The 22,682-nt window shown below is 60.5% G+C and overlaps 2 protein-coding genes across 2 annotated transcripts; one reads left to right on the plus strand and one right to left on the minus strand.

Moving 5' to 3' along the window:
- The first annotated feature begins 5,492 nt into the window (after nucleotides 1–5,492).
- Nucleotides 5,493–9,151, plus strand: SHFL (shiftless antiviral inhibitor of ribosomal frameshifting). Its single transcript, XM_062178950.1, has 8 exons — nucleotides 5,493–5,595; nucleotides 6,080–6,203; nucleotides 6,301–6,350; nucleotides 7,610–7,648; nucleotides 7,813–7,962; nucleotides 8,306–8,409; nucleotides 8,494–8,648; nucleotides 8,884–9,151. The coding sequence occupies exons 1-8, from the start codon at nucleotides 5,575–5,577 to the stop codon at nucleotides 9,114–9,116; spliced, it is 876 nt and encodes a 291-aa protein (XP_062034934.1). The 5' UTR covers nucleotides 5,493–5,574; the 3' UTR covers nucleotides 9,117–9,151.
- ANGPTL6 (angiopoietin like 6) lies at nucleotides 9,128–21,910 on the minus strand. The gene is made up of 7 exons (XM_062178949.1): nucleotides 21,822–21,910; nucleotides 19,587–19,678; nucleotides 16,850–17,438; nucleotides 11,280–11,457; nucleotides 10,512–10,699; nucleotides 10,118–10,388; nucleotides 9,128–9,567 (listed from the first exon to the last, which is right to left on the minus strand). The coding sequence occupies exons 3-7, from the start codon at nucleotides 17,429–17,431 to the stop codon at nucleotides 9,377–9,379; spliced, it is 1,410 nt and encodes a 469-aa protein (XP_062034933.1). The 5' UTR covers nucleotides 17,432–17,438; nucleotides 19,587–19,678; nucleotides 21,822–21,910; the 3' UTR covers nucleotides 9,128–9,376.
- Nucleotides 21,911–22,682: the final 772 nt, after the last annotated feature.

Here is a 22,682-nt window from a genome sequence, read left to right on the forward strand (position 1 = left end):
CAGCCATTGCATTGCTGCCTCAGGACCTTTGCACGCACTGTCCCTCTGCCAGTGCACCCTCCCCACCCCCACATCTGCCTGGACTGAGCCCTTCCCTGTGTGGAGTCTGCTGAGAGGTCACCTCTTGCTGGGGGTGGGGGTGGGGCTCTAGTTCGAGTCCCGGCTGCTCCACTTCCAACCCAGCGCCCAGCTAACGCACCTGGGAAAGCACTGGAAGATGGCCCAAGTGCTTGGCCCCCTGCACTCATGTGGGAGACCTGGAAGAAGCTCCTGGCTTTGGACCAGCCCAGTTCCAGCTGTTGCAGCCATTTAGGGAGCAAATGGAAGATTTCTCCCCCCCTTCAAATATTTATTTATATTCATTGATATAATTTGAAAGGCAGAGATACAGAGACAGAGCGAGATCTTCCATCTACTCATTCACTCTCCAAATGGCTACAACGGCCAGAGCTGGGCCAGGCTGAAGCCAGGAGCCAGGAGCTTCTTCCAGGTCTTCCATGTGGATGCAGGGGCCCAAGAACTTGAGGGTTTTTTTGTTTTTGTTTTTTTGGTTTTTTTGTTTTGTTTTGTTTTTTGTTTTTTGCTGCTTTCCCAGGCACATTATCAGGGAGCTGGATTGGAAGTGGAACAGCTGGGACTTGAACCAGCATCCATATAGGATGCCGGCACTGCAGACAGAAGCTTAACCTTCTACGCCACAATGCTGGCCCCAGTAAATAAAATCTTTTAAAAAGGGGCTGGGACAAAGCTATTCAAACCCCGACACTGAGCTGCTCCATCCACAACAGGGACAAAGGACACCTAAGGCCCAGGGCACCAGGGCACACCGCACAGAGAACCTGCACCCAGCGAGTGACCGACCTACCTACTGTACCATCCTGGTATTTATTTCAGCCAACAGGGAATTCCTTACTGGCCAAGTTCACTTGAGCAGAGCCCCCAAACAGGTTACTCAACTTTTGCGCAGAACCCGAGCCTGCACTGGGAGCTGACTTCTCAAACCTGCACAAAAGATTTTCTGGGCTATAACATCCATTCCATAGGCACCACCCACCCCATCAAACCCTGCGTTAATTCTCACCTCCTAGGTGCCGTTGTCAAAGATCTATTTGCAGGGTTTTATACCTGTGATTTTTTTAAAAATAATTGCATTAATCTCTCTGGGTCTGTGTTTTCTGATTGTACAATGGTAGATGCTTATTGCAAAAGCAACTCGGTTGTTCCAGAAATGTGAACTATGGAAAATAACGGTGCTGAGGAGGGACACCTGCCGAAATGCACGCATTTGGGTTCTGTCTGCAGACTTCTTCCTGTGTACGCACCAGGATAAATTCCATCAACAAACAGGCTCCCAAAAGTGCGTGAAGAGCATGGAATTCAAAGATAAGCTTAGCCGGTGCCGCGGCTCACTAGGCTAATCCTCCGCCTTGCGGCGCCGGCACACCAGGTTCTAGCCCTGGTCGGGGCGCCAGATTCTGTCCCAGTTGCCCCTCTTCCAGGCCAGCTCTCTGCTATGGCCCGGGAAGGCAGTGGAGGTTGGCCCAAGTCCTTGGGCCCTGCACCCGCATGGGAGACCAGGAGAAGCACCTGGCTCCTGGCTTCGGATCAGCACGATGTGCTGGCCACAGCGGCCATTGGAGGGTGAACCAATGGCAAAAGGAAGACCTTTCTCTCTGTCTCTCTCTCTCACTGTCCACTCTGCCTGTCAAAAAATAAAAAAATAAAAAATAAAAATAACAAAAAAATAAAAGATAAGTTTAGGGAGTGGACATCTGGTGCAGCGGTTAAGACAACACCTAAGGTGCCTGCGTTCGTTCGGGGCCAGTGTCGTGACACAGCGGGTTAAGCCACCACCTGCAAGGCTGGGATTCCATACCCGAGGGTTGATCTGAGTCCTGGCTGCTCTGCTTCCGAGCCAGCTCCCTGCCAATGCACCTGGGAAGGCAGTGGACAATGGCCCAAGTGCTTGGGCCCCTGCAGCCACCTGAGAGATCTGGAGAGAGCTCCTGGCTTCAGCCTGGTCCAGATCTGGCTGCTGAGGCTATATGGGGCGTGAACCAGCAGATAGAAGGGCTCTTGCTCCCTCCCTCTGTGTGTGTGTGTGTGTAAGTGACTCTGCCTTTCAAATAAAGGTTTAAAAAGAAAAGATGCCTGCACCCCAATCACAGTGCCTGGGTTTCAGCCCCAGCTCCGCTTCCAATCCCAGCTTCTTGCTAACGCACACGTCCTGGGAGGCAGCTCAAGGGCTTGGGTCCCACGTGGGGCTGCGTCGGGCTGATCCACACACAACATGACCTGCACCCATACGGCTTTTTTCCTTTGTCACCTGGGTCACTTCTCTTTATCCTTTGCAGTGACTTGGAGTGGGCTCTTAAACCTCTTTTCCCATTTGCAATATTGCCTCCGGCTTCAGAGACTGGCTGTGAGGATTAAATGAGATACACAGTTAAAGCACCTGTAGCACTTCCAGGTGTTACAGTTGCAGCTCGAGGGCACCTCCTTCAGGAAGCCCTCGGTGATCACCCTTCCCGGGTCACGTCCCCATGTGTGCTGCTTTCTCGTGGATCTCTCAGTTATTTTTTAAAATAATTTGCGATATCACCTCCCTGTTTCTCTTTTCCATCAAGACCGTGAGCTGCAGAAGAGCGGAAATGGTGTCCAATGTGGGGACGCAGCCAGGGCCAGGCCTGGTGTACAGCAGGGACTAGGGGCCTGTCCGACAAATTCATGAATGAACGGCTCTCATGAGCTGCATCTTTGACTCAATTCGGAGAGAGAGAGAGAGAGAGGTCTTCCATCCGCTGGTTCACTCCCCAGATGGCAGCAATGGCTGGAGCTGCACCAATCTGAAGCCAGGAGCCAGGAGCTTCTTCCGGGTCTCCCACGTGGGTGCAGGGGCCCAAGGACTTCGGCCATCTTCCACTGCTTTCCCAGGCCACAGCAGAGAGCTGGATGGGAAGTGGAGCAGCCGGGACTCGAACCAGCGCCCATATGGGATGACAGAATGGCAAGTGGCGACTTTACCCACTATGCCACAGCGCCAGCCCCAGGCTTCCCTTCTTATCACTGTTCTCAGCACATGCGTTTCCTCATTTTCCACAATTTTTTATAAAAATGTGCACGGGCGGGCACTTGGCACAGCATCCAGACACCACATGGGCTGCCTCCTCCTGTATCAGGCATGCGCTCCTGACTCCAGCTTCCTGCGGGTGCACGCCCTGGGAGGCGGCAGTGATGGCCGGAGCCCCTGGGCCCCTGCCACCCACGTGGGAGCCCCGGATGGAGTTCCCGACTCCTGGCTCTGAACTGGCTCAGCCCTGGTTGATGCAGGCATTTGGGGAGTGACCCAGCAAATGGAAGATATCTCTCTCTCCCTCTCTCTCTTTCTCTATTTCTGTCTCTCTGCCTTTCAAATAAGTACAAATTTAAAAATAAGTGGAAATAAAGGATATGATGTGGTGATACGCCACCATGCAAACAAGCCTGGTCTGTCCAGGTGGGGACAACGACAAGAACTCAAGTGGAACTCATAGCGGGGAGGCAGTGCCTCCGCCTGGTGGCCGGGTCGGTTCTGTTTCCGCCCAGCTGCAAGTTTGGAGGAAAAGATTGTATCTGCGTTGAACAAATAAAGGCTTCTTCCTTGTGGGTAGTCTGGTAACAAGACAGTGTAACAACTACAGAGCACTTACATTGTATCAAGTCTTGTAAGTCAGCTAGAGATGGCTTCAACTCTAGGGGAGGATCACCATACCACCCAGAGGAATGCCAAAAAAAAAATTATATTTTTATTTTCATTTTATTTGAAAGCAAGAGGGAGAGAGATCTTCCATCTGCTGAATCACTTCCCAGGTACCTGCAACAGCCAGGGCTGGGCCAGGTGGAAGCCAAGAGCTGGGAACTCCAGCCGGGTCTCCTCCATGGGTGACAGGGGCGTGCCTGTTGTAGGACTGACGAATCCTATGGTAGGTGTATTTTTAACTGAATAATTGATTTTATTTATTTGAAAGACAGAGATCTCCCATGCGCTGGTTCCCTCCCCAAATGCCTACAACATCCAACACTGGGCCAGACCAAAGCCAGGAGCCAAGAGTTCCCTCCAGGTCTCCCCCGGAGGTGGCAGGAGCCCCGGGCACCTGAGCCATCTCCTGGTGCCTCCCAGGGTGCGCATCAGCAGGGCGCTGGAGTCAGGAGCTGGGATTCAAACCCTGGCACTCGAAGATGGGATGCCGGCGTCCCAGGCGGCAGCGAAACCTCTGCGCCCAACACTGCCCTGTGTTTTGAAGTGCCTGAGGAACCTCCACGGTCCCCATGAATGCCGCAGTACTTGTATACAATTTCCAAACGCCTGCCCATCTGGGGATGGCGCCTCCCCATTCGCCCTGACAGGGGTGTAAAATTGAAAAAGTAGGGTTTTTTTTTTTTTTTTTTTGGAATCTTTATTTTGCCTGCCCCTGATTCCAGCGCTTCCAGCAGTATCCGGAGGCCACTTCTGAGGAGGCCACGACTCGGGACGGAGATGCCACTGGCATCTAGGGCACTGGCGCCGGGAACAGATCCCCATGGCAAAGAGCTACTGGCCCAAAGTGTCCGCAGCTCCGTGCAGGGGCCTGAGAAAACGCAGGTGCTTGCTTCTCTCGACTCTGAAAATGCAGATTCCAAGGCAAGCATGTGGCTTGAGAGGGTTAACGGGACACTTGAGAGGCCTGCATGGCCTGAGCTGAACTCCTGGGCTCTGATCCAGAAGCCAGCTTCCTACTATAGCACAGCCCCGGGAGGCAGCAGGTGGCGGCTCAAGTACTTGGGTCCCTGCCACCCACGTGGGAGGCCCAGATTGAGTTGCCTGCTCCTGGCTTCGGCCTGGCCCAGGCATTTAGGGAGTCCACCAGCAAATGGGAATGCACACTCTCTCTCTTTATCTCTGCCATCCAAATAAATACAACTTTTAAAAAATAAAATGCACATTTCTAAAGCGCCCCCAAAAAGCTGGGGCCCATCAGCCTGTGTTTTTCACAAGCACCTATGGATCATTCCCATTTTACAGAGCGATAAACTGAGGATCAGAAACGTCACAGTGGCCGGGTCGGGAACTCAAGAGCAGGGGAGGAGGGACCCCCCTCCACACACACACACCCCAGGTCCTAACAAGCGCCCGGTCCGTGGGAGCGCACGCGGGGAGTGGGGGGCGCGGGGACCCGCCGCTGCCTTCGGAGGCGGCCCCGCCCCCACGGGGGACGTGAAGACGCGGCCCCCGCGCAGCGTGGGGACATGTGACCGACTGCAGAGGCCGCGCCGCCTCCCCCGCCCGAGGTGCGCGCGCTCCGCCGCAGGGCGCAGACCCCGCGCGCCCGCCCGGGTTTGGGGCGCAAGTGCAGAGGCGGAGCCGGGGCGGAGCCAGCGCATCCGTTCCCCACTTCGGAATCGAAAGCGAAAGACCCGGCCCGGGCAGAAGGGCGGAGCCGGCCGCGAGACCCCGCCCCCTGCCCTGCGCGGCGGCCGGACCGACGGGCGCGCCCAGCGAGGAGGGCGGCTGAGCCACGCAGTGCGGACCCTCGCGGGGACCTGCGCGCCACCACCATGTCTCAGGAAGGTGTGGAGGTAGGCGATGGCCACGGCCGCGAGCCGAGGGGCCCGCGGCAGGCGCCGAGGAGGGCCCGGGGGCGCCGAGGGGCTCCGCAGTTCCTGGGGGACCCCCATCCGCATCCCATCCCTTGCTCAGGGCGGGCGCCCGGGGCCCCCCTCGGAGAGGAGCGCGCGGCTCACGTCCCCCGCCTCCGGAGCGAAGCGCGGCCTCCCCCGAGGAAAAGCGGGGGCTGCGGGGTCAGGGGTCAGACCCAGGGCTTACCTGTGCGCCCCACCCGTAGGCTGGGACCCGCGCCCGCCGTCCGCTCCCTCCCCCAGACCCTGTAGGGACTTGGAGATTGTGCAGGAAATGTCGTGGAGAGGTGGTGGGAAGGGGGGAGGGGGCGGAGGCCAAAACCAAGGCTAAAGTTCAGGTCCCCGGAATGGTACCTGGAGCTGGGGGAGGGGCGGCGGCTCGTCCCCCCCCCCCCCACCGGAGCCCACCTGTCCCCCGTCCCAGTTGGAGAAGAGCGTCCGGCGCCTCCGGGAGAAGTTTTATGGGAAGGTGTCGCCCAAGAAGGCCGGGGCTCTGATGAGGAAATTCGGCAGCGACCACACCGGCGTGGGTCGCTCCATCGTGTATGGTGAGCGCGGGGGTCCCCGGGCCGGCGCCGAGGGGGCGTGGCGCGGGAGGGTCTGGGCGGCGCAGGCCGCTCAGGGGCCCTGCTCTTATCCCGCCAGGGGTGAAGCAGAAGGACGGACAGGAGCTCAGTAACGACCTGGACGCGCAGGTAACCTGTCCCCTGGTCTCCAAGGTCGGGGTACCGGGCGGCAGAGCCGGGGGGGGACCCTCTGGAGCTAGCAGGGCCAGCCACACACAGCGCCTTCCTCAGTCATCCACTGGGCCAGGGAGCCTGCAAACAGTAGGCGCTCATTAAGTGCTGATTGTGTTCCACTGAGCGGAGCAGCGGGAGGAGCCGAGATTGACACCACCATCATCACCAGGGAGCCCAGGAAGTCAGGGAAGACTCCCTGGAGGAGGTGACGCAAAGGCTTGACAGGCAGGAGTGAGCCCTGGGATGGAAAAGGAGGGGAGAGGTGACAGGTAGCATAGGCTGGGAGGGGAGAGAGGGAACTGACCCCCAGAAGAGGTGGAAAGGCTAGGTTGGGGGAAGGGAGGTGGGTAGGGCAGCCCTTGTGTTGAGCAAATGAATGAGTGATGACTGGCTTGGTGTGGCAAGGGCTGGACCTCTCCTACCCAGAGAGCGGCCGTGAGCTCATAATAAAGTGCGCATCCGAATCTTTATAGGCATAAAGCGTGTGATAGAAACAATCACAGAGGGTAATCATTGACCCGGCACTTCCCCGAGGGGCCAGGTTCCAGGGACTGACTTGTGTGATCACCGCACGAGCCAGGACCTGCTAGTGATCAGCCACTTTACAGACCAGCACTGAGGCACGCTGGTGAAGTCGTGCCTTCTCCGGGGGCCCTGGGGCAATGAGTGGTCTGCCCACGTTCTCACAGCCGAAAGTGCCAAAGCCAGGACTTGAACCTGTGTCTGTTCAAATCCAGAGCCCCAAGCACTAGCCGAAAGCCACGGGGCCTCAAATAGCTGGCGAGCGAGCGGGTGCGGAATGCCTGGTTGGAGTCCAGCTCCGCCTCTTCCTGTCCGGCTTCTTGCCATGCACACGCTGGGAGGTGGCAGGGATGGTTTGAGAGCTTGGGCCCCCGCCGCCCACGTGGGAGACCCGGATGGAGCTCCAGGCTCCTGGCTTCGGCCTGGCCCAGCCCTGGCTTTTGCGGGCGTTTGGGTGATCTCAGGCAAGCTCTCCCCTGCCTCTGGGCCTCAGTTTCCCCACATGAGCAATGGCGAGAACAGGTGCGCCCACCTGTCGGGGCTAACAGAACGGGTAAGGGAAGCCGTGCACCTGCTCCGAGCTCTGGGCAGCCACCTGGGAGCCCAGAACGGAGGCCCCTCCCCCAGCAAAAACGGGTGAAGGGGAGGCCCGAGTGCCTGCCCCAGTTTCTGCCCCTGGCGTCTCCACGCAGGACCCCCCAGAGGACATGAAGCAGGACCGAGACATCCAGGTGAGCTGGCCGCTGGCCAGGGGGACCCGCGTGGGGGTGGCGGCATGTGGGGACATTAGTTACGGACCAGTCCATCCTTGTACGGGTGGACTAAGACCCTGCAGCGGCAGATGTGTGCAAGGCAAAGAACGGTGGCCCCTGACCCCACCCTGCCCGTCCCGCAGGCCGTGGCCACCTCCCTCCTGCCGCTGACGGAGGCCAACCTACGCATGTTCCAGCGGGCCCAGGATGACCTAATCCCTGCCGTAGACAGGCAGTTCGCCTGCTCCTCCTGCGACCACGTCTGGTGGCGCCGTGTGCCCCAGCGGAAGGAGGTGACCGCCTAAAACTTGACCTTGGTTTCTGTCCTGAACACCCCTCCCGACCCCTGACCTCTGACCTCCGAGCTTGACCCGCATCCCACCCGGTGACCCGGAGCTGCACTTCTGACCTCCGACCCCGCTGGTTGCGAGCCACGGCAGAAATCGAACCTGACTCCAAAGCCACGACCCTAAATGGGGCATCCAGGTCCCCTGGGAGAAAGCAGGGGGGACGGGGAGATGGCGGAAGCTGAGGTTTGTACGCTGGCCGGTGACGGGCCAGGTGTCGGTGGTCGGTGTCAGGCTGCCAAGGTCAAGTCGGCGACCTTGACCCCTGTGTGCACCCCCACCACCACAGGTGTCTCGGTGCCGGAAATGCCGCAGGCGCTACGACCCGGTGCCAGCCGACAAGATGTGGGGCCTGGCTGAGTTCCACTGCCCCAAGTGCCGGCACAACTTCCGGTGAGGGTGCTGACCCCGCCCCGCCCCCCACCCTGCCCCAGCCCGGCCCCACCTCCCATCCTCATAGTCCCTGCCCACCACCAGGGGCTGGGCACAGATGGGGTCCCCCTCGCCCTGCTACGGCTGCGGCTTTCCTGTGTACCCCACACGGATCCTCCCTCCACGCTGGGACCGGGACACGGGCCGACGCAGCACGCACACCCACTCCTGCTCGGCCGCCGACTGCTACAACCGTCGAGGTGAGGCCCTGGGCTCCGGCTCCGGGCGGTGTCTCCAGGCTCCTGTGTGCCCTTAGCCTCTCCTCCTCCCGGGAGTCCGCCGTGACTTCAGCCTCAGGCAACACCCCCGTCCCGCATAGCGGGGTCCCTTTCCCACAGCTCCGGCCCCCTCTCCTGTGGCCTCCCCAGAGCTCCCACGTGGCCCCAGCTCCCTTGTCCCCGGAGCCACACGCCCTCAGCACTGCTCTGTCCCCAGAGCCGCACGTGCCCGAGACGTCCTGTGCCCACCCCAAGAGCCGGAAGCAGAACCATCTACCCCAGGTGCTGCACCCCAGCAACCTGCACGTCAGCAGTGGCTCCACGGTGGCCACGTGCCTGAGCCAGTGTGGCCTCCTGGAAGACCTGGACAACCTCATCCTGGAGGACCTCAAGGAAGAGGAGGAAGAGGAGGAGGAGGAGGAGGAGGAGGAAGGCAGACACAAGGAGTGACTCCTGCCCAGTCCAGATACGAACCAGACCCCTTCCGGGGATGCTTTATGTTGTTACAAAACGCGAGCTCCCACCAAGACCTAAGCGCGCTCGGGGAGCCGTGCGGGTCTGAGATACTGGGGGAAGGGCTCCAGGGTCCTTATCTGGGCGGCCACAGCGGGACAGCCCTCAGCACTGAGCCCCGCAGGAGGTGTGAGCAGGAAACTTGGGCTCCTGCTGAGCAGTGTCCCCTGGGCTCCCGGGGACCGAGGCGCGGGGCGTCACAGCCGCAGGGGCCGGATCAGCATGGCGACCTTCTTGAGAGAGTACGCCCCGCCGCGGAACTCCGCCCAGTAGACGCCGTCCTGGTAGCGGCTCCGATAGTGGCCGCCCCGGTGCCATACGCCGTTGAGGTTGGAGTGGGCACAGGCATGGTACCACCAGCCTCCCCGCTGGTATAGGGCACAGTTACCTGGAGGGGGTGGGGGAGAGAGAGAGACCATGTCCCCTCACCAGAATAAAAGCTTCTACCAGCATCTCACTAGGTCAAGGCTTTTGCCAGGCACCCCCTGGCCCTTCCCAATCTTGTTGACTATAAGCCCTGATCCTCCATCTCCTCACCAAAATAGAAGCCCTGGCTTTCCACTTTCTTCAGCCCAGTAGTCTTAATTTCTTCCCTATCTCCTTACCAAAGTATAAGTCACACCTTTTCTGCAAACTAGGAGACTGCCACCCATTGTCAAATAAATAAAAATTTTATTTCCTTTTAGAATAAGAGTCCTAACTCCCACCGCCTGCTGTTCACCAGAGTGAAACGCCTGAGTCTTTTTGCTTCAGCAGAGATAAATCTAGGCTTCCCATCCCCTCATCAGAATAAAAGTTCTTTGTTTATTCTCTTGCTGGACTAAGAGCTTACTTTGATCTATGCCAGAGGGGACTATTACCCCTGCCTCCCTTCATTCCCTCACCAGAATAAGAGCCCCACACCCCCTACCTCCCACCAGAATAAGAGCTCTCCTTACCAGAATAAGAGTCTCGGTCCCTGTCCACGGTGCTGAAGGGCTTGTCATTGTGCCAGGAGAGAGAGTCCCCAGCATCACCGTGGTACTGGCCGAGCCGCAGGCGGTAGTGGTCGTTCTCGGGCTCCAGGGAGAAGCCGTCGTAGTGGGCGCGGGCCCCACGGCCCCCCCAGTCCTCCAGGAGCACCAGCAGCTCATGGTCCCCGCGGCTGGTGAGCTGGTGCACGGGTTCGAGGCCCAGCCAGTACTCGCCGTCTGGCCGCCCAAAACCCACCTGGAGGTGCACGCGGGAAAGTAAAGAGGTCAGCAGGAGGCCCGCTGCCCGCCCGGCCCCACCACTGCCCGCCCGGCCCCACCGCCGCCCGCCTGCTGCCTGTCTGGCCCCGCCCGCGCCCACCTTGTACTGCTGCCAGGTGGTGAAGAAGTTGACGGAGCCGTCCTGGCGCCGCTGGATCACGGTCCAGCCCCCGCCCTCCAGCCGCTGCTCGCACCACGCTGACACCACGTGCCGGCCCGGGCGCAGCTCGTACACCCCGCTCTGCCGCAGGCCTGCGTGGTAGGCCTCTGCACAATCCCGCCATGGGCCTGTGGGCGAACGGATACCGGGGTGGCATGGCCTGGGCCAACCCATCCTTTGCTGGACTCATAGAGTCCTGATTGTCATTGGTCCCCTCGCCAAAATAAGAGTTCTGCCTCGCGCCAAAGAAGCAGCCCTAACTGCCCCCGCCCACCTTCTTACCAAAATAAGACTCTCTCCTCTCCTATTTCCAGTACTGTCCTAAGAACTTTGGTGTTTTTTATTCATTTATTTGAGAGGCAGAGGGACTGAGACCGGGAACTCTCATTCCAGGTTTTCTCCCCAAATGCCTGCAATGGCCAGGACTGGGCCAGGCCAAAGCCAGGAGCCAGAGACTCGATCCAGGTCATATAGCTGGCAGACGCCCAATCGCTTGAGCGGTCACTGCTTCCTCCCAGGGTCTGTGTGGGTGGGATGCTGAGACAGGGGTCTGAACTGGTGTCCCACCCAGACCTGATGCTTCATTGTATTATCAGAATAAGAGTCCTCCTCCCTGTTCTGTTATCAAAACAAAGGAACCCTCCCTGCTCACTCGCACCGCCCTCCCCGCCCTGGGTTTCCCATGGCTCCCTCTCCCCCTGGTCTTACCTGCTGGCTTCGTGGGGACAGCAGGTGGCCCTGCAGCCACGGGAGAGGCCAAGGGCACCTGCTGTCTCAGGGTCTGGTCTCTCTGGGGCTCTGGGGCTGGGTCCAGCCTCCTGGTGTCATTGATGCCACCACCCACCAGGCTGACGGGGACCACGGGCACCAGGGGTGGCGGCAGGACCTGGCGGAGCCGAGAGAGGCAGTAATCAAGCTAGGGGGCGTCTCAGCCCTTCTCCGCCCAAAGCCTAACTAGAGCCGGACATAAAGTCCCACTCCAGCGCCCCCAGAATTTCCATCTGTGCCTCAGCCTCCTTCTCCATAAAGTTAGGAGAAAGTAGCGTCCACGCAACAGGGAGTATTGAACCCCCTGAGTCCCGCCCCCAGCCCTCCCTGGAAGGGAAGGTTCCAGAATCCACCGGAACGCGGCTGGCTTCGGACCCAGTGAGACGCAGGACGTGCTAGGAGGGTGTCTCGTGGAGCGTGGGTGCTTGGCACAGTGGTTAAGTTGCCCCTTGCGATGCCCAAATGCTATATTGGACTGGATGACCCCGTATGGGACTGACTGAGCCCATATCAGACTGGCTGACCCCATATCGGACCGGCTGAGCCCATATCAGACTGGCTGACCCCATATCGGACTGGCTGACCCCATATCAGACTGGCTGACCCCATATCGGACCGGCTGAGCCCGTATGGGACTGGCTGAGCCCGTATCAGACTGGCTGACCCCATATCGGACTGTCTGAGCCCATATGGGACTGGCTGAACCCATATCAGACTGGCTGACCCCATATCGGACCGGCTGACCCCATATCGGACTGGCTGAACCCATATCAGACTGGCTGACCCCATATCAGACTGGCTGACCCCATATCGGACCGGCTGAGCCCGTATGGGACTGGCTGAGCCCATATCAGACTGGCTGACCCCATATCGGACTGGCTGAGCCCGTATCAGACTGGCTGACCCCATATCGGACCGGCTGAGCCCGTATGGGACTGGCTGACCCCATATCAGACTGGCTGACCCCATATCAGACTGGCTGACCCCATATCGGACTGGCTGAGCCCATATCGGACCGGCTGAGCCCATATGGGACTGGCTGAGCCCGTATCAGACTGGCTGACCCCATATCGGACTGGCTGAGCCCATATCGGACTGGCTGAGCCCATATGGGACTGGCTGAGCCCGTATCAGACTGGCTGACCCCATATCGGACTGGCTGAGCCCATATCGGACCGGCTGAGCCCATATGGGACTGGCTGAGCCCGTATCAGACTGGCTGACCCCATATCGGACTGGCTGAGCCCATATCGGACTGGCTGAGCCCATATGGGACTGGCAGAGCCCGTATCAGACTGGCTGACCCCATATCAGACTGGCTGACCCCATATCGGACCGGCTGAGCCCGTATGGGACTGGCTGAGCCCGTATCAGACTGGCTGACCCCATATCGGACCGGCTGAGCCCGTATGGGACTGGCTGAACCCATATCAGACTGGCTGACCCCATATCGGACTGGCTGAGCCCGTATGGGACTGGCTGACCCCATATCGGACTGGCTGAGCCCGTATGGGACTGGCTGAGCCCATATCAGACTGGCTGACCCCATATCGGACCGGCTGAGCCCGTATGGGACTGGCTGAACCCATATCAGACTGGCTGACCCCATATCAGACTGGCTGACCCCATATCGGACCGGCTGAGCCCATATGGGACTGGCTGAGCCCATATCAGACTGGCTGACCCCATATCGGACCGGCTGAGCCCGTATGGGACTGGCTGAGCCCGTATCAGACTGGCTGACCCCATATCGGACTGGCTGAGCCCATATGGGACTGGCTGACCCCATATCGGACTGGCTGAGCCCGTATGGGACTGGCTGAACCCATATCAGACTGGCTGACCCCATATCGGACTGGCTGAGCCCGTATGGGACTGGCTGACCCCATATCGGACTGGCTGAGCCCGTATGGGACTGGCTGAGCCCATATCAGACTGGCTGACCGACCCCATATCAGACTGGCTGACCCCATATCGGACCGGCTGAGCCCGTATCAGACTGGCTGACCCCATATCAGACTGGCTGACCCCATATCGGACCGGCTGAGCCCGTATGGGACTGGCTGAGCCCATATCAGACTGGCTGACCCCATATCGGACTGGCTGAGCCCATATGGGACTGGCTGACCCCATATCAGACTGGCTGAGCCCGTATGGGACTGGCTGAACCCATATCAGACTGGCTGACCCCATATCGGACCGGCTGACCCCATATCGGACTGGCTGAACCCATATCAGACTGGCTGACCCCATATCAGACTGGCTGACCCCATATCGGACCGGCTGAGCCCGTATGGGACTGGCTGAGCCCATATCAGACTGGCTGACCCCATATCGGACCGGCTGAGCCCGTATGGGACTGGCTGAGCCCATATGGGACTGGCTGACCCCATATCGGACTGGCTGAGCCCGTATGGGACTGGCTGAGCCCATATCAGACTGGCTGACCCCATATCGGACCGGCTGAGCCCATATCAGACTGGCTGACCCCATATCGGACTGGCTGAGCCCGTATGGGACTGGCTGAGCCCATATCAGACTGGCTGACCCCATATCGGACCGGCTGAGCCCATATCAGACTGGCTGACCCCATATCGGACCGGCTGAGCCCGTATGGGACTGGCTGAACCCATATCAGACTGGCTGACCCCATATCGGACTGTCTGAGCCCATATGGGACTGGCTGAACCCATATCAGACTGGCTGAGCCCGTATGGGACTGGCTGAACCCATATCAGACTGGCTGACCCCATATCGGACTGGCTGAGCCCGTATGGGACTGGCTGAGCCCATATCAGACTGGCTGACCCCATATCGGACCGGCTGAGCCCGTATGGGACTGGCTGACCCCATATCGGACTGGCTGAGCCCGTATCAGACTGGCTGACCCCATATCGGACCGGCTGAGCCCATATCAGACTGGCTGACCCCATATCGGACTGGCTGAGCCCGTATGGGACTGGCTGACCCCATATCGGACTGGCTGAGCCCGTATCAGACTGGCTGACCCCATATCGGACCGGCTGAGCCCGTATGGGACTGGCTGAACCCATATCAGACTGGCTGACCCCATATCGGACTGGCTGAGCCCGTATGGGACTGGCTGACCCCATATCGGACCGGCTGAGCCCGTATGGGACTGGCTGAGCCCATATCAGACTGGCTGACCCCATATCGGACCGGCTGAGCCCGTATGGGACTGGCTGAACCCATATCAGACTGGCTGACCCCATATCGGACTGGCTGAGCCCGTATGGGACTGGCTGACCCCATATCGGACTGGCTGAGCCCGTATCAGACTGGCTGACCCCATATCGGACCGGCTGAGCCCGTATGGGACTGGCTGAACCCATATCAGACTGGCTGACCCCATATCGGACTGGCTGAGCCCGTATGGGACTGGCTGACCCCATATCGGACTGGCTGAGCCCGTATGGGACTGGCTGAGCCCATATCAGACTGGCTGACCCCATATCAGACCGGCTGAGCCCGTATGGGACTGGCTGAACCCATATCAGACTGGCTGACCCCATATCAGACTGGCTGACCCCATATCGGACCGGCTGAGCCCGTATGGGACTGGCTGAGCCCATATCAGACTGGCTGACCCCATATCGGACCGGCTGAGCCCGTATGGGACTGGCTGAGCCCGTATCAGACTGGCTGACCCCATATCGGACTGGCTGAGCCCATATGGGACTGGCTGACCCCATATCAGACTGGCTGACCCCATATCGGACCGGCTGAGCCCGTATGGGACTGGCTGAACCCATATCAGACTGGCTGACCCCATATCGGACCGGCTGACCCCATATCGGACCGGCTGAGCCCGTATGGGACTGGCTGAACCCATATCAGACTGGCTGACCCCATATCAGACTGGCTGACCCCATATCGGACCGGCTGAGCCCGTATGGGACTGGCTGAGCCCATATCAGACTGGCTGACCCCATATCGGACCGGCTGAGCCCGTATGGGACTGGCTGAACCCGTATCAGACTGGCTGACCCCATATCGGACTGGCTGAGCCCATATGGGACTGGCTGACCCCATATCAGACTGGCTGACCCCATATCGGACTGGCTGAGCCCGTATGGGACTGGCTGAGCCCATATCAGACTGGCTGACCCCATATCGGACCGGCTGAGCCCGTATGGGACTGGCTGAGCCCGTATCAGACTGGCTGACCCCATATCAGACTGGCTGACCCCATATCGGACTGGCTGAGCCCGTATGGGACTGGCTGAGCCCATATGGGACTGGCTGACCCCATATCGGACTGGCTGAGCCCGTATGGGACTGGCTGAACCCATATCAGACTGGCTGACCGACCCCATATCAGACTGGCTGACCCCATATCGGACCGGCTGAGCCCGTATGGGACTGGCTGAGCCCATATCAGACTGGCTGACCCCATATCGGACCGGCTGAGCCCGTATGGGACTGGCTGAGCCCATATCAGACTGGCTGACCCCATATCGGACCGGCTGAGCCCATATGGGACTGGCTGACCCCATATGGGACTGGCTGGTGGCTACTCTGCGTCCAGCCCAGCTCCCGGCTCCTGAGTGTTCTTGGAGGCACCGGGGGGAGGGGGGGCGGGGGGGCGGGGCTTAAGCACTTGTGCCCCTGCCACCCATGTGGGAGACCCAGGTTGAGTTCCAGCCTCTTGGCTTTGGGACCTGGCCCCCAGCCTTAACTGTTGTAGGCATTTGGGGAGTGAACCAGTGGATGGATGGTCTCTCTCCACCTCTCTCTCTCTCTCCTCCTGCCTTTCAAATAAAATGAATTTGTTTTACAACCGTGCATAGAAAGCTTATTATTTTTTTTAAAATTTATTTGACAGATAGAGTTAGACAGTGAGAGAGAGAGACAGAGAGAAAAGTCTTCCGTCCAATGGTTCACTCCCCAAATGGCCGCTACAGCCAGAGCTACGCCGATCTGAAGCCAGGAGGCAGGAGCTTCTTCCAGGTCTCCCTCGTGGTTGCAGGGCCCAAGCACTTGGGCCATCCTCCACTGCCTTTCCGGCCACAGCAGAGAGCTGGACTGGAAGAGGAGCAACCGGGACTCGAACCGGTGCCCATAAGGATGCTGGTGCTGCAGGCGGAGGATTAACCAAGTGAGCCACGGCTTATTTATGTGCGGGTGGGCTCTCACCCACCAGCCCTCTCCCCAAATGCCTGCAACCCAGGGCCCAAGCAGGCACGGGGAATTTCAACCCCGGCATCGCACCTGGAAGGCACGCAGGCCCTGGAGCCACCGCCTGCTGCCCCCCCAGCAGGAGGCTGGAGTGTGGACCAGGAGGAGGCTTGGAGCCTGGCGCTGGGGTGCGGGACGCAAGGGACCCAATAGCGCCCCCTGGGGGCCCTCGGCAGCGCCCGGCGTCGAACTACCTGCTGGCAGCAGCATCCGGATACTTGCACGTGTAGACAGCTGCCAATCACGTGTGGCCTGGGGCTCAGGGGCCCCGGGGCCGTCCGCGGGGAGGCAGCGGCTGCCTGGGCGCTTACCTGCTGCTGCCCGGCCGCGCCGCCCGGGCACAGGCGCTCCAGGCGCGCGATGAGGCCGCTCTGCTGGCTGACCAGCCGCGCCAGCTCGCGGAACTTGACGTCCAGCTGGTGGAAGCGCGCGGCCGCGTGCTGCGCCTCGGCCGACGCGTTGAGCACGCGCTCGCCCAGCAGGGCCAGGGCGGCGGCAGGCTCCGCCCCCGGCCCCGCCCCCGGCCCCGCCCCCGGCCCCGCCTCGTGCTGCAGCTGCGCGCGCAGCTGGCCCAGGCGCGCGCTCAGGCCGCGGCTCTCCTTGCGCAGCGCGCGCACCTCGCCGGCCACGGCGCCGTCGGCCGCGGCCACGCGCTGCAGCTCGCGCAGCAGCTCCTCGTGGCGGCCCACGCGCGTGCGCAGCGCCGCCAGCTCGCTGGCGTTGGCGGCCTCGGGCGCGGGCCGCGCGGGCGCGGGGCCGCTCCAGCAGACGGCGCCCGTGAACTTCTGCGGGGGCAGCACGAAGGTGTAGGTGCAGCGCGGGGCGGCGGCCCGCGCCCGCCACGCGCCCAGCAGGAGCAGCAGCTGCCACGCGCGCAGCCGGGGAGCGGCCATGGCGGACCTGCAGGCGAGAGAAGAGACGGGCAGGAGGCGGCCCCCGGGCTCTCACGCGGTGCAGCGCGCATGGCTGCACCTGCGTGGCTCCGGGTCCTCAGCCCCCGCCCGGCCCACACCCGCCGGATCCCCTGCGTTGGTTCACCAAGCATTCATGGGCCGCCTGCTGTGTACCGGCGTCCTCTTTAAGACTCCAGGAATACGGATAGGGGAGCAAACCAGACCCCAGACACGGCTGCCCCGGTAGGCGGACAGCGTTAAGAGAGTGTGTTCAGGAATAACAGGAAATCGAGGGAGAGGGAGAGGGGGCGAGCAAGGGCATCTTTGAGGCAAGTGCAGACAGGGAAGGCTTCCTGGAGGAGGTGACGCACAGGGAGGAAACCAGAGGGGTGGCAGGGAGAAGGGCCTCCCCGCTGGGGTGGGGGGATGCATTGAAGGAGGCTTGGGGAAGCTGAGGGAGGGAGGGAGGGAGGGAGGGAGGAGGTGGGGTGGGGCGAGTTGCACGGCCGAGTTTCCCCACCTCTCCAGCCCGCAGGGCGGAAGCCCAGAGCCATCGTGTCTGGTCTTCGCAGCAGAGCTAACCCATCCGCCAGACCGGCCCAGACCGGCCGGCTCCTCTGTTTATACCCTGAATTCCTCCACGCCAAACCCCCACCTCCTGCCCCACTCCTGGCTCAGGACGTCTGGATTTCCTTAGGAGAGCTGCTTCCCTCCCTGGCCGCCAGCCTCAGCTCTGTTCCCCCTGCCCAGAGCCCTCCGTGGCTCCCAAGTCCTCCGGTGTCCGTGCAGCCAGCCTCTGCCTGGTCTTCTCCCTCCCCTCCCTTCCCCTCCTCCCACACCAGCCTCTCAGGGTGGGCGTTTGGCTCCGTGGTTCGGGCGCCCCCTTGGATGCCTGCATCCCGCATCAGAGTTCAAGGTTGAAAGCCCAGCTCCGTGCGCATGCGCACCCTGGGAGCCAGCTGGTGATGGTTCAGGTCCTTGGGTGCCCGACACCCACGGGAGACCCAGGTGGAGCTCCAAGCTTCTCACTCCAGCCTGGCGCAGCCCTGGCTGCTGCAGGCGCTGGGGGAGCGAACCAGCAGGTGGACGATTTCGATCTCTGTGCCTTTCCAATACAATGAAAAATACATTTTTAAAAGATTTATTGGAAAAGGAGATCGACAGAGAGAGGGAGAGACGGAGATCTTCCACCACATCCTGGTCCACTCACCGCATGGCCACAATGACCCGGGCTGGCCCAGGCCAAAGTCAGGAGCCAGGAGCTCCATCCGGGTCTTTCACATGGGTGCGGGGACCCAGATACCTGAGCCATCCCCCGCTGCTTTCCCAGGCACATTAGCAGGGAGCTGGATTGGAAAGGGAGCAGCCGGGACTGGAACCTGCGATCCGATATCAGATGCAGGCATTGCCAGGCGCTTAACCCACTGTGTCAAGGTGCCTGTTACTGTGTATCCATTTTCATGTTCTTCACCCCCTCCCCAGGTGGCCCCATGTGTTTCCCATGTTTATGGCCTGAATCCTCCTACCAAAATACTAGCTCCCTGAATTTCCGTTTGCTGATCAGTCTCCAAAACCTTCATGTCCCCGGGGCGGCCAAGGGGTGTTCTGAGGGCCCAGGCGTCTTCATTTGGGGGCTCATCCCCAGCCCAGCCTTGTGGGGTTCATACACAGCTGACGCCCTGGAGCTCACACACTCACCCCCCTCCCCAAGCAGTGGGGACACAGAAAATCCCAGTCTTCGTGCCACTGGGGCTCCAGCTATGAGAAAACAAACAGCCCACAGCCAGGTCAGGGTGACCGTGCCTAGAAGAATGAGGCTGAGAAGGGGGTGGGGGTCCCGAGTTGGAGGGGGGAGCATTTCGCTAGAGGGGCCCTCCCTGGAAAGGTGACGCTTGAACCAAAGCCTGGGGGGGGGGGGGAGAACATTCCAGACACAGAGGCAGCAAGTGCAAAGGCCCAGTGGTTGATCTTTGCCCCGGGCAGGCCCAAGGAACAGCAGGGAGGCCCATGAGGCTGGAGCTGGATGAGCGAGGTGGGGAACATGTGCAGCCTGGGGGCAGAGGGGGGCAGGGGAACCCTCCCACCCCCACCAAGCGCCAGGCAGAAGCGGGGTCCCCGCACAGATGGAATCCAGCCCGCACTTCCACCCTCTCACCTCTCAGCCAAGAGCCCGAATCCGGTGGGGTCTCGTAGCAGGCACAAGTCCAGGATGAGCCCCAGGGTCCAGGAGGGGCTCTGAGCGGGGAGCTGGGGACAGGGACAGGGACAGGCTGGTGGGAGAGGAGGCTGGGGAGGCAGCCCCGGGAGCCTGGGACTGGAGCCCCAACTATAAATATTTAGCATTTCCCACGTGAGAACTGAAGCAGAATCGCCAGACACCCCCCACCCCGCCTTGCCAGGCCCCCAGAGGCTGATAACACAGGTCAGTGCCCTGGACCGCCCTCCGCTTCCTCCCAGCACAGAGCGTGGGAGGCTGCAGGCGCTGGCCGGCCGGCGGGGCTCCCGCCCCAGACACACACACACACACACACACACGATGATGGCGAGCACCAGCGGGCACCTGCAGGGGGTCAGCTTCACCTCTGAGCTCTGCACCATGTTAATCCTCCTACCCTGAGCTGTTGCCTTATTTCCTAGCCCAGAGAGGGTGAGCCACTCGCCCGCAGTCACACAGCTGGAAGGGGAGGAGCTTGGCTCCCGGACTCACACGCATGGCATGCCGCTTCCACACTGGACACGAACACACCAACGCACACATCCCAAGGCCCAACAAGCGTGCGAACCATCGCACGGGGCACACCGAGGAGCAGGTGGAGCTGCCCTGTACATGCGTGTGTCCAGCAATCATGCCTGGTACACACACGTACCGGGGCCCAGGCGCTTGGCACAGTGGTTAAGACCCTCCTTGGGATACCCGTGTCCCAGATCAGTCCCGGGTCCGGCTCTGCTCCTGTTCCAGCTTCCTGCCAACGTGCAGCTTGGGCGGCGCCGGGTACTCGGGGCCCTCCCACGATCACGTTCCTGACTTCTGGTTTTGACCTGGCCCACCGGGGAGATGAACCAACGGCAGGGAAACCTCTGTTTCTGTCTCTCTGTCTCTCCAAAAAAAATTTTTTTAAGGCCGGCGCCACGGCTCACTAGGCTAATCCTCCGCCTTGCGGCACCGGCACACCGGGTTCTAGTCCCGGTTGGGGCACCGCTCCTGTCCCAGATGCCCCTCTTCCAGGCCAGCTCTCTGCTGTGGCCAGGGAGTGCAGTGGAGGATGGCCCAAGTCCTTGGGCCCTGCACCCGCGTGGGAGACCAGGAGAAGCACCTGGCTCCTGCCATGGGATCAGCGCCGTGTGCCGGCCGCAGCACGCCAACCGCGGCGGCCATTGGAGGGTGAACCAACGGCAAAGGAAGACCTTTCTCTCTGTCTCTCTCTCACACTGTCCACTCTGCCTGTCAAAAAAAAAAAAATTTTTTTTAAAGACATCATATAGATTCAGGCAAGAATTGCACATTTGAAACATGGTTGATGGGGCCGGCACTGCGGCGTAGGGGGTAAAGCCAGCATCCCATGTGGGTGCTGGTTCCAGTCCTGGCTGCTCCACTTCCAACCCAGCTCTCTGCTGAGGCCCGGGAAGGCAGTGGAGGATGGCCCAAGTGCTTGGGCCCCTGCACTCGCGTGGGAGACCCCGAGGGAGCTCCTGGCTCCTGACTTCGGATCAGCACAGCTCTGGCCGTTGCAGCCATCTGGGGAGTGAACCAGTGGATGCAAGACCTCTCTCTCTCTCTGCCTCTCTCTCTGTAACTTTCAAATAAATACATAAATCTTTTTTTAAAAAAATGGTAGCAGGGGCTGGCACTGTGCACTACCGGATAAAGCTGCTGCCAGCAGTGCCAGCATCCCGTTTGGGCGCCAGTTCGAGTCCCGGCTGCTCCATTTCTGATCCAGCTCTCTGCTGTGGCCTGGGAAAGCAGCAGAAGACGGCCTAAGTCCTTGGATCCCTGCACCCGCGTGGGAGACCCAGATGGAGCTCCTGGACTTGGTCTGGCATCCGGAGAGTGAACCAGTGGCTGGAAAATCTCTGTTTCCCTCTCTCTCTAACTCTGCCTTTCAAATAAATAAATCTTAAAAAAAAAAAAAAAAAAAAAAAAAACCTAGTCACAACCACACACACACACATGGGTACCCCACAACTTGAAAAGACCAAGTGTGGACCTGGGGTCACACACACACACTCCCCAGGCACACGTGGCCACACAGGGGCCAGCACAGTGACACACAGACCACACGGTGTGGCACCCCCCCCCACTCGGGGGCACTTGCACCCCACTCAGATCACACAGGGACAGAGAAGGTGCAGGGAGAAGCATGCATTCATGTCTTGGGGTACAGAGACTCACGGAGCCCAGGCCCAGGGTCCCCCGTCTGCAGACAGGCACGGCCAGGGGAACCGTCTCCCTCCCCCGTTTGCACTGTGTTGAGCTCCGGAGTAACCCGAGTGGACTCTGGGGTTGAGAGAGGAAATGGCCGTCCCAGATCTCAGAGAGGCTGCACTCCAGGCCTGGGCGGAGCCCCCCCACCCGCAGAGAGAGAGAGGAGAGACATGGAGGGGGGGGCAGGGGATGAGAGATGCAGAGAGGCGGGGGGTGGGTCGGAGTGAGAGAGAGAGAGATGGACATTGATGGACGATGATGGAGACAAGGACAGAGACGGAGCTGGGGGGGACAGGAAGAGGGGGTGGAGGCTGGTGGGGGCAAGCCGGTGAGGGTTTGGAGAAGGAGCCAAAGGCCCGAGGCCAGGGCTGGGGCTCCCAGCCAGCAATAGGAGGGGGTGGATTATTCGCAAAATGCCCGCCTCGCCCTGAGTTTCCAGGAGGTGATGTGGAGTTTCCATCCCTCAGCCTGTCTGCAGAGAGAGGGTCTCCGCGCGGGAGGACCGATGAGCCCCAAGTGCTGCGGGGTGAAAATAAATATCCCCTGGCTGCTCCCCAGGTGCCTGGCGCCAATGTCCTCTGCCAGCTTGCAGGCCAGCGGGGGACCGGTATCATCCTCGCCTTGAGATCCTGTAGGAACCTGGGAGTGGGGGAAGTAATTATGAAAATCGCCACAGCAGGAGGAGAAAAAAAAAAATGCGTCCTGTGGAGGGATTCGAACTAGCGGACCGAGAAGTCCGAAACCGCAGGCCCCGCCGCGGTTTCCGTAGAAACAGGCACCTGGTGTCTCCATGGCAACTCTGCCAAGGCTCCCGCCCCCTTCTCCGGA

Source organism: Lepus europaeus, chromosome 20, assembly GCF_033115175.1.
Source record: "Lepus europaeus isolate LE1 chromosome 20, mLepTim1.pri, whole genome shotgun sequence".
In the NCBI taxonomy this organism is placed as follows: Eukaryota; Metazoa; Chordata; class Mammalia; order Lagomorpha; family Leporidae; genus Lepus; species Lepus europaeus.

What these genes read in the sequence shown, in the direction of transcription:
- SHFL (XM_062178950.1), top strand. Translation starts at nt 5,575, where the DNA reads ATGTCTCAGGAAGGTGTGGAG. An exon ending in TGTCTCAGGAAGGTGTGGAG is followed by an intron (nt 5,596 to 6,079) that starts GTAGGCGATGGC and finishes CCCCCGTCCCAG; the next exon opens with TTGGAGAAGAGCGTCCGGCG. An exon ending in GTAACGACCTGGACGCGCAG is followed by an intron (nt 6,351 to 7,609) that starts GTAACCTGTCCC and finishes GTCTCCACGCAG; the next exon opens with GACCCCCCAGAGGACATGAA.
- ANGPTL6 (XM_062178949.1), bottom strand. Translation starts at nt 17,431, where the DNA reads ATGGCCGCTCCCCGGCTGCGCGCGTGGCAGCTGCTGCTCCTGCTGGGC. An exon ending in TGTCCCCACGAAGCCAGCAG is followed by an intron (nt 10,700 to 11,279) that starts GTAAGACCAGGG and finishes GTTCGCCCACAG; the next exon opens with GCCCATGGCGGGATTGTGCA. An exon ending in CCACCTGGCAGCAGTACAAG is followed by an intron (nt 10,389 to 10,511) that starts GTGGGCGCGGGC and finishes GTGCACCTCCAG; the next exon opens with GTGGGTTTTGGGCGGCCAGA.